This window comes from Nipponia nippon, unplaced genomic scaffold (genome assembly GCF_047370975.1).
Source record: "Nipponia nippon isolate SJK-2023a ecotype South Korea unplaced genomic scaffold, ASM4737097v1 scaffold_2, whole genome shotgun sequence".
Classification (NCBI taxonomy): domain Eukaryota; kingdom Metazoa; phylum Chordata; class Aves; order Pelecaniformes; family Threskiornithidae; genus Nipponia; species Nipponia nippon.
The window spans coordinates 107615056-107625557 of NW_028262336.1; the positions used below are offsets into that span (position 1 = coordinate 107615056).

Sequence of the window (10502 nt, forward strand, 5' to 3'; positions counted from 1 at the left end):
CGAGTCTTTTTCTTGCAGATAATTTACCCATTTCTGGAAAATGAAAAACCCACCCCAAACTAGCAGACAACGCAGCGGGCGCAGGCAGAAGCGCGCACGCCGCCGCAGCAGAAGGCAGCGCCCGCGTGGCAGCCAGCGCCGTGCGACGGCTGAAGCCGGGCGAGAGGAGCCGGAAAACGCGGGCTCGCCTGCCCGCGCCCCGCTGCGCCCCGAGCCCCGCGCCTCGGTTTCCGCGTCCGTGAAATGGGGCGGTGCAGCGGGGGGGGGGGGGGGGGGGGGAGGCGGCGGCGGCACTGCTGGGGCGTCGCGGGAGCGCCCGCGGCGCCGGCGCCCTGCGCCGCGCTCCTCCCGGGGCGGCGGGGGGCGGCCCCGGGGGCGGGAGGGGGGGGCGCGGCGGCGGCGGGCAGGGCGGTGGCGGCCCGCGCTCCTCGCAGGCGGCGACACGGCGCTGAGCCGCCGCCTCGGAACTCTGCATCCCGCCGCCGCCCGGCTCCCTCCACTCACTTTTATATTTGCGCGCCCTTTCAATCCTCAGTGACGTGTCCCGCGCCGCGCCCAATCGACGGAGCTCTCTGGTCAGGACAATGGAAGGGCCTGGGCCAATCGGCGCGGCGGCTGGCTTGGCGGCAGCCAATGGGGACGGGGCTGTGTTGAGAGTAATGTTACCAGTGCTGAGAGTGTGAGGAGGCTGCGTATCGATCCCGCTCTCACAGCCATTGCGGTGCACCGGGCTACACAGGGACCCAGGCAGCGCTGGGGCCGGGCGGGCGGCCGGGGTAGCGTCGCGGGGGCTCGGGGCCGAGCGAGGGCTGCGTGCCGACTCTGACACGGGTGAGTACGCGCCGGGGGCCGCCGGGCCGGCCGGGCGCGCTCGCCCGCTCGCTCGCAGCCGGGCGGCGAGCCGGCGCTGCCCGCCGTGCCGCCGCCGCTGCCTGGCCGCGGAGCGCGGGGCAGCGACGGCTCGGGCGCCGGCACACAAAGGCGAGCCGGGCTGCGCCCGGGAGACCCTTCCCGGGCGGCGAAGCCCCCCGGCCGGGGTGGGGCGGGGGCGCCGGGGGCGCGGGCGGCGGGCGAGACTTCGGGAGCGGGGCGGCAGGAGGCGAGGGAGGGAGACGGGCGAGGAAGCCGCCCGGGCGGGCGGGGGGGGCGGGTGGCCGGGGGTCGCCCGCCGCGGGGGGCGCGGGCCGCGCCGTGCCCCGCCGTAAGCCGCTTACGGTGCCTCGCCGTAGCCATCGCTGCGGCGGCGGGGCAGCCGGCGGGCACAGGCGCGGCGAGGCGGCGGGGGCTCCGGGCGGGCCGGGCCGCGCTGCCGGCCGCCGCCGGGGCGGCGAGGAGCGCTGGGGCAGCGGGGCGCGGGCCCGGGAGCCGCTGGCCCCGCGGCCGCCCGGCTGTAACATGGCTGACGGGAGCCGCGAGCGAGAAAACAAGGCGAGCGGCGGCGGAGCAGAGAGGCGCTCGGGCGGGCGGGGGCGCAGTTCGGGGGAACTTTTTTTTCCAGCCGCCGCCGCTCGCCCGGGCGCGGGGCCCGCCGCCGAGGGGCCGTGCAACTCGGCGGGGCGCGGGAGCGAGCGGGGGTCCCCGCCGGGGCTCTGCCCGCTCCGCCGGGGCTCGGGCAGGCGCTGGAAGCGCGCCGGCCCCCCACCCTCCCGCTCCCCCCGCACCCACCCACCTCCCCCCGTCTCTCTCTCCCTCCCTCCCGCCCGCCCTCCCCCGGCTGCAATGGCTGAGCGTGTGCGCCAGGGTAGCGGGCGCGCTCACACAAAGGGAAGGGAAGAGAGGAAGGAGCCATGTTCTCTGCGCGGCGGCGGGCGCGGGCGACGCCAGCAGCGGCCATTCCGCGCCGCCCCGCCGCTGCCGCCGCCGCGCCCCCGCGGGCCGGGGGTCGCCGCCCGGCTCCGCCGCGGCCCCTCGGCGGGGGTCCCGCGACCTGGCCTCCCCGCCCCGCCCGCCGGGCCGCGGGGGGGGTGTGGTGGCGGCGGGAGGAGGGGGGGAGCGGCTGGCTCTCCTCAGCGCACAAAATGGAAGGAGCCTCGGCGGCGGGTGACCTCCTCCGCCAGGAGCCTGCGCCATGGCGGCCGCTCCCGCCGCCGCTGCGGCGGCGCAGGCCGCGCGGGCGGGCAGGCCGCGCCGCGCCTCGCCGGCCAGGCCTCATGGCGGCGGGGAGCGGGGGAGGCCCGGGGACGGCGCGCCCCGCCGCGGGGGGCCGGGGGCGGCGGCCGGGAGGGCGCTTTGTCCCGGGGCCGCGAGCGGCGGCCGGGACGGGGGGTCGCCGCCTGCGGGAAGCCGCAGCCCCGGTGGCCGGCGGCAGGGCATGTGCTTGCCGCCCGCTGGCTGCGAGCCCTCGCGTGAACACGAAGCAGAACTTCACAGCTTCTCCCTAATAACGGGACTCGTATTTATTTTTTTCCTCTCCCTCACCCCCAGCAGGTCTCTTAGGGCACTTCCGAAGTTTTCCTCTGCCCCCCCTCGCAGGGGAAACGTCCAAAATGGCGGGAAGGAGGCTTTTAAACGCCAGCTCACGGTCGCAGCGCCTAATCCTTCCCACAGCCGCTCCACGCCTCTGAGCCGCCCCTGCCCCGTCCCCCCCCGGCCCTTGCCGCCTTCCCCCCACAGCCAGCGGGGAGAGCCCAGCCGCTAGCGAGCCGCGGGTGCTGGCTGGCTCTGAAAACGTCTCCATGGCAGGCAGGAGCGGCTCCTGGTTCTTCAGCCCTCTTGTTTACTTGATAGAAACTTCAAACCGGACGTGTTTAGTCACAGAGCAGAAATCTGTTTCTGTCTATCCGCCAAACCGATAGGAAATACTGCTTCTGTGGCAATACGGGCAGGCTGTGTGTGTGCTTTTTTTTCTCTCTCTCCCCCCCCCCCCCCCCCCCCTTAATTCCTGCTGAAGAGCAGAGTTTGTCAGGGTGCAAGTGGCTTTTTCTAGGGAATTACAAAGAAATACTCTGAATGTCTGACTTGGGTGTGAAAGTTCCAGGAAGGTATTTTTCATTCCCTCTCCGTCCCTGAAAGAGTCAGATAGTCCTCGCGCTGAGCACAGCTCTGCTAGTCATCTGTAAACGTCATGCTTTTCGCGTCCCTGGCTTGGTTATAACATGTTTGACCGAGTGTGGTGTTTCATTCCTGTGTATCTAGGTACACTTACAAAGAGAGAGTAGTTTTTTGCAGTACACTTAAAGGAGAGTGATAATACATGGCGTACAAAAATAATAAAAAATACACATCTCTTGCAAATGAGCACTCAGGGCCTACAGGGGAGGGGAATAGAAATACAAGCTTTAGGAAAAAAAAAAGAGTAACCCGTAAAGCCAGCTGAGATAGGATACTCTGGTACTTTTCCCCTTCTTCTTTCAATATAATTTATTCCTTCCAAGCATAGGATTAATACACTAGCAGTAATCAAGGAGCGCAGTCTCCACTGCACTGATGCTAGTACTTGCTTTCAGATTGCTTGGAAGGGACGTTCTTGTTCGCAGGAGACCAGAACTGCGCGTTTTAAAGGCCCTTTGAGATTTCGGGTTGCTTGTGTCCAGGTCACCTCAAATAGCGATGGCAAAAGTCTTCAGTAAATTTTCCAGAAGCAAAACTTCTTCCTGTTGTATGATTTCGGAGTACCGCTCCAATGGGTCTTGTTTGGCCTCATCATTTGTTATGGCTTACTTCCCACATGGGTTTGTAAAAAGTAAAAGTTACAAAAGTGTCCTTTTTGCTTTGTTACAGAAAATCATCAAAAATGGGCAAAGGCGATCCTAAGAAGCCGAGAGGTAAAATGTCTTCATACGCCTTCTTTGTGCAAACCTGCCGGGAGGAGCACAAGAAGAAACATCCAGATGCTTCAGTGAACTTTTCAGAGTTCTCAAAAAAATGCTCAGAACGATGGAAGGTAGGAATAACCGCTTAAAAAGCCCACAAAGCCTTAAATGATTGCTTTGTGTGAAATACTATGCGGGACTGTAAATTATTTCTTTAAAAGTTCAGGGTTTAGATAAGTATGAAGTGCAATTGTATGATTAGTGGTAACTATCTGTTGTTCTTGCCTTACCTTTAGCTCTCCTAACTGAAGTTTTGGAATGGACTTGGATATGCTTTTGAGTCTTAAAATACCATTTTGATCCTTATGGGTCTCTTCCAACTTGAGATATTCTGTGATTCTAATTGCCTTGCAGACTATGTCTTCTAAGGAGAAAGGGAAGTTTGAAGATATGGCAAAGGCTGACAAGCTTCGTTACGAAAAAGAAATGAAAAACTATGTACCACCTAAGGGGGAAACAAAAAAGAAGTTCAAGGATCCAAATGCACCGAAGAGGCCTCCGTAAGTAGATTTCTAGTTAGTTTATCTTGTTCGAGAGCATCGCACTGGAGAGTATCTATAAAACGATCATTTTATCCAGGTTTAGGAGCTTCAGAAATACAAGACTACATAGTTTTCCTGACCAGTGGCGTAAAGATGGGTTGAAATTTTAGTTACGAATTACAGGTTTGTGGTTTCAGGTTGGCCCTCGTTATCTAAGTTGGAATAATGTCAGCCTTTAAAAGTGGGTGCAAAAGTCGGTGACATGCAGTTCTGACTCATGTTCCCAATTTCTGTTAAGAGGGTAATTCTAGTGTAAAATGGCAGTAAAATATTGCAGGCCCTGCTCTCCCCACCTGTCGGCTTGAGCAGAATTCTTGATTGGCAGTCCATTTAAGATGAAGAGGCTTTTGCACAGAATGGGTTAGAAGGATGATCCTGCACAAAAAAACAGCTTGGAGAATTAAAACTTCAGCCACTGCGCAAAGACTACTGACTTCAGGTTCACTTGGTACTAGACACTAGTACTTGGTAGCAGTACATTTTTTGTGTGTGTTTTATATGGAGCTAATGCTGAAAGGAACAGGGAAGTTCCTGTACAAGTGAATGTTCTTATTTGGGCTGATGGTGTCATCTCTAAATCCTAATTTTCATAACAAATATTGCAGCTTCTCTGCTTTTAACAGTTCTGGCATAACATTTGCTCCCCTGATATCATTCACTCATTCTCCTTTTTTAAGATTTTTCTCTGCATATGGTATATAAAATTTGCCCTTCTGGGGGTCCTGCCAAAAATGGGACCACTAAGTGACATTACTTAAGAGACAAGGATGTGTTATGTTTTCAAAGTAGTTTATTTAGTTCTAATACCTTCCCTTGTAATTAATGTTTGTCTCACTTTTAGGTGCAAAATGCAAAACATTTTCCAAAACGCTCTTAAGAAACAGTAACAAAGGTCACAAAACTTTCTGTAATAGTAAAGTCTAAAATGAAAATAATCTTATCTTTCTTTCTTTTTTTTTTTTTTTCTCCTCCTCCACCCTCTGTAGTTCGGCTTTTTTCTTGTTTTGCTCTGAGTTTCGTCCAAAAATCAAAGGAGAACATCCTGGTCTGTCCATTGGGGATGTCGCAAAGAAACTGGGAGAGATGTGGAACAACACCGCTGCAGATGATAAACAGCCTTATGAAAAAAAGGCTGCTAAACTGAAGGAGAAGTATGAAAAGGTAACATCGACATTTATGGAGATGGTTTGGGGAGGTCAAGCCTCAATTTAGATGGCTTTTTCCTTTTTGTGTACTCCGGTACCTGATGTTGCAAATTATAATAATGACAAATGTCATGATATTTGTTGGAAAATACCATGCAAGGGAGCATGTGGTTTATTACTGTAACACTAAATTGCCATCCTTTGTGTTGAATTATTTGCATTCATCTGTAATTCAGGACCATCAGTGACGGTTTAATAGATACCATGGTGTCTGTTATTAAAACAATAGGTCACAGCAGTATTAAGTAGCGCCAGTAAAGAATAAGATGGTTGTCCCTGCTTTGGGAGGTGTTCAGTACTGATGAACATCCCTGAACATGGAGATAATTGATACACATAGGTGTTCTTTGTAGTTTATTCTTGGGATAATGTCGGAACACTAACGAGACGCTAGTTTTAGACACGTGTTTTTTCTCTACCTAGTTTGTGTCCGTCTCCTTTCTAGTAATTAACATAGTTAATAATACATATGAAGCAGCATGTCATACAATTTCTTCAATTATTAAAGCTAAATCCCGTCATCATTATTGGAGCTGTAGAAATGTGTTGCACGCACAGGGTAGTGCTACACGTGATTTTGTTTCCAGAGGCAGATTCCCATCCCAGTGCAAGGAAACCAAGGGAGGAGGGGATGCATGTTAGCACCCCCTGATGATGCTCTGCAATGGGTCAGCAACCACCTACGGCTAATGTATACCGTGTATATCCATTTGTGTGCCATGACCTTCCTCTCCTGCTGGCAAACAAAACCACTTTAAAATTGTGGCATTGTAGTGAGCAAGGTGGCCTCTTTGAGTCCTAATTATGTGCTGGAGAGGAGCTGCAGGTCTAGAAGCTTTCCCATATTGTCCTTCCTGTGCAACTTAAACTCTTCAGTACAGTACTTGCCTGTACATACAGCCAAGGCAACTCATAAGAGACGCTTTAAATGGTAGAATTATTAATCGTTATTCCCAGGCGTTTTAGTCTTCACTGGTATCGTCGTTATTTCTTACGCTTACAAGTGGGGTTTAAAGGTGCAGTAATCACAATATTTCACTGCTTGGCCTTTGACTCGGTGGATATCGTATCTTCTGAAAATTTCATGCTAAGCTTTCAGGGAGCCTGAGGGAACTGTAAGCTTAGTGGTATAATGTTTACTGGGTGGGGAATATTTGAAGATTTGGACCATTCTGCGTAAAGGTGTTGGCGTTTCTCTGTAGCTCCTATGTTTAAGTCCTGTAGATCAATTCTGTTACGTAATTGTTCTTATTATTTTGGCACAAAGTCAGGAAGTCTGACTGGTTTTCTGGCTTGGTCTCCCAAGTACAGTTTTGAGTTCCCTATAACAGGAACTGAATTTTCTGTGTTATAAACCACTAGAATAAATTTATTGCATGCAGAAGGTGGCACTGTCTACCCTTTAATCAAGTTCTTATAACTTTTTATTTTGTAAAGTTCAGTTAGGCAGAATTCTGTGTAATTGCTCTTTGCTGATGCATAATGTTGCAGATATTAGGTCATGTCATTCTAATGTGTTTCGGAATGCTAATTGCAGTTTTGTGCCTCAAACGAGGGTTTTCCTGTGTGTTTCTGTAGGCATTGTAGAGGGTAGGGCTAGAAAGGGACCTTAAGAGGTCTCCCTACTTCATTTCCTTATGGGATAGTGGGCTCAGCTGTGCCTTTACTATCCGAGGCAGCAGCTTTTCCAACCTCTTCCCAGAAGCCTAACAGCAGAGATTCCTCAACAGCCGTAAGCGGCGTGTTGCAGCGTGCCGGTACCATTCCTGTGTTAGAGGGTTCCCCTTCCTTTGGCGTTGGGCCTCAGTTCACCTTGTAACTGAAGCTGCAGCTCCCAGTCCTGCCCCCGTGGATGGGGAGAAGGGGCGGACACCTGGGTGGCTCTGGTTTCACAGGCGCCGTTCGGAAGTTGCTGAGAGCTCTTGGCTGGTTAAATCTTTGAGAGATTCTTCCTGCTTTTCTCCTCCAAGGATATTGCTGCATACCGGGCCAAAGGGAAGGTTGATGCAGGCAAAAAAGTAGTTGCCAAGGCTGAGAAGAGCAAGAAGAAGAAGGAGGAGGAGGAAGATGAGGACGAAGACGAAGAGGATGAAGATGATGAAGAAGAGGAAGAGGAGGAGGATGAAGATGATGATGATGATGAATAAGTCTCTTTTAGAGCAATTTCTTTCTTGTCTATAAAGCATTTAACCCCCCTGTACACAACTCACTCCTTTTAAAGAAAAAAAAAAATTGAAATGTAAGGCTGTGTAAGATTTGTTTTTAAACTGTACAGTGTCTCTTTTTTTGTATAGTTAACACACTACCGAATGTGTCTTTAGATAGCCCTGTCCTTAGTGGTATTTCAATGGCCACTAACCTTGCCTGGTACAGTGTGGGGGTTGTAAATTGGCATGGGAGTTTTAAAGCAGGTTCTTGTTGGTGCACAGCACAAATTAGTTATATATGGGGATGTAGTTCATTTTTCATCTTCAGTTGTCTCCGATGCATCCTAAAAATAATTGTCGTTCTGTTAACTGAATACCACTCTGTAATTGCAAAAAGGAAAAAAAAGAGTTGCAGCTGTTTTGTTGACATTCTGAATGCTTCTAAGTAAATACAATTTTTTTTATTAGTATTGTTGTCCTTTTAATAGGTGCCCTTGAAAAATCATACTTTTTCTTTTCTCTCTCTCTCTCTCTTTTTTTTTTTTTTTTTTTTTTGAGGGGAACTCATCTTTTGCTTTATTGAATGCCCGTTTGGGATCACGGGAATATTACAGTTTTCATCTTTCATATAACCAGCTGATAAACAAAACTTTGATCTGCATACCCTGCATAATCATGATAGGGTAAGAAAAGAAATATATAGGCATATGATGAAAGAATATTCTTCCGTAACTGGAAACAAAACAAAAAATTCAATCTCAACAAACTGATACTTGTTCAGATTTTTGTGAAATGTAATATTCTATTGAGTTGCATGAGTTTACCAGTCTTGGAGAGTTGAGAAGTATAGAGTTCAATTTTACAGAAATGAAATACTTGGGGGAGGGGGGGCGGGGAGGGAGGGAGCGTTAAATTTTGTCCTAGAAGGACCCATAGGAAGAGTGTGCGTCCATCCAGTGTGGAGAAATTTACAGGTGTGACTCCATTACCATGTAATGGAAGTTGTATTTGTAAATCTCTGAACACTTGCAAGCGATGAGCGTACCTAAAATGTGTAAAGTTAAAAGCATGAAATTACCATATTATTTTTTGGTGACAGGTCTGGTGATGGCCACGGGCTTTATACCATGAAACTCTCCTGGTAGCAAATGGCCCACGAGAAATGATTTTTCTTTCTAAGATTTCTATAAATGGTACCATTATTATTTGTTAAATCTATGTAAATTCATATTTGTATTCTTGAAATTCTAGTTTTAGCCCTTTAAACAAAGTTGTATATTGTCTCAAATTGAAAATGAGATAAGATGTATTTTTCCTGTTAGGTTTTATACCGCACTCTTGATGTTTGCCCATTTTTAAGTTAAATATAGCTGTATGGAAAAGTACATTTTATTAAATTTTGCATTAAAAAGTGAAATGTTTATGGTATACCAACAATGTCTAATTTGGTCAAATATAGTTCTCTTCCAAAACCAAAGCTAAGGGTTTTTTTGCATATTTAGTAAAACTTCAAGTGCTGGCAACTGTAACTATTTTCACATATACCTGCTTACCAGTTTGGGGGACAATTTGGCAATTTTGTGGTTACAAAATTATGGTTCTCTTAAGTGCCAGTGTTTAAAAAAAAAAAAAAAATAGCATTCTTGTAATTTTACACGCTTTTGTGATGGAGTATTGTTTTGTTATACAATTTTGACTTTCAGATTCTTATTTCAATTTGCATTTATGTATAACTTCAGGAGAAATATTGAACATCTGAATCCTGGATGATACTAATAAACTAATAATTGCAGAGGTTTTAAATACTTAGTTAAACGGCTCGCTTAATATCTGAAGGGTTTATTTTGTGTGCGTGTGTTGGTGATTTCAGGTATGGACATCCCTGCTTTCTGTTTCAAACAGAAGAACGATGATAGAGAAAGCTTAGGACAGATAGATTTTATTTTTTTTTTTTTCTCTTCTTAAACTGGATATTACCCATGCAAATGCTCATAACTGATTACAAATAAATTTTCTGTGCTGAAGGGCTTTTTTGTTTCCCCAGGTCATCAGAGGAAAGTAGAGACATTTCTTGTTCTTGGAACAAACATGCTTAATGAGATCCCTCTAATCTTGCGCCTTTGTTCTCGGTGCTTGATGTTGGCAGAAGTAACCTAGAGGATTCAGCTGATCTTGCCCGATGAGTAGCAAGCGCTTACCCAGCAGCCAGGCGTGGCCTTTGCCTTTATCTTTGGGGTTAGCACATCGATAAACAGAGCATGCTCAGGGCTGAAAAGGGTAGGTAATGCCATAGTTACAAATGCTACTTTCTGAGAAAAAAGAACCAGCGGTACGACTCTGCGGAGGCTGGTGGTGGCTGGGAGGTGTACCAGAGGCTCCAGAGCTCTCCGCCACGGCCACCATTTTGTCGTGAGCAGTTGGTACGCGCCTGTCAGTCAGCTGAGCTTGCACGCGTCTATCGGACTGAGGTCTTCGCTTGTGTCGTCTAGAAAACTGTTTTGAAACAAAAAAAACGCTATTTTGGGAGGGAATACCGTAGTTAAGTAGATTAATTGTCCTAAAATAAAATACGAGCTGCTGAGAGTTGCTGCTGGGAAGGACCTTCCCGTTCCCTGGCTGCGGTCCCCTCCGAGCTCCAGCAGTTGAACAACCCTCTTGGTTGAAACCGCCCGATGCTCAGCACCGATGGTCAGAGTTGACTACTACAAGGTTACTTGATCCGAGGCCGGTTGTTGCTGACGCTTTTCCTTGACTCTGCCTCCCTGTCATCGTTGGAAGTTGGTGCCTGTGGAGGGA

General features: G+C 49.8%; 1 protein-coding gene across 1 annotated transcript; it reads left to right on the forward strand.

Annotated features, from left to right (window-relative positions):
• The first annotated feature begins 657 nt into the window (after positions 1-657).
• HMGB1 (high mobility group box 1) lies at positions 658-9509 on the forward strand. The gene is made up of 5 exons (XM_009476785.2): positions 658-831; positions 3721-3883; positions 4167-4312; positions 5341-5515; positions 7530-9509. Exons 2-5 carry the CDS (start codon positions 3734-3736, stop codon positions 7704-7706), a joined length of 648 nt encoding a protein of 215 aa, XP_009475060.1. The 5' UTR covers positions 658-831; positions 3721-3733; the 3' UTR covers positions 7707-9509.
• Positions 9510-10502: the final 993 nt, after the last annotated feature.

What these genes read in the sequence shown, in the direction of transcription:
- HMGB1 (XM_009476785.2), top strand. Translation starts at nt 3,734, where the DNA reads ATGGGCAAAGGCGATCCTAAGAAGCCGAGAGGTAAAATGTCTTCATAC. An exon ending in AATGCACCGAAGAGGCCTCC is followed by an intron (nt 4,313 to 5,340) that starts GTAAGTAGATTT and finishes CACCCTCTGTAG; the next exon opens with TTCGGCTTTTTTCTTGTTTT. An exon ending in TGAAGGAGAAGTATGAAAAG is followed by an intron (nt 5,516 to 7,529) that starts GTAACATCGACA and finishes TTCTCCTCCAAG; the next exon opens with GATATTGCTGCATACCGGGC.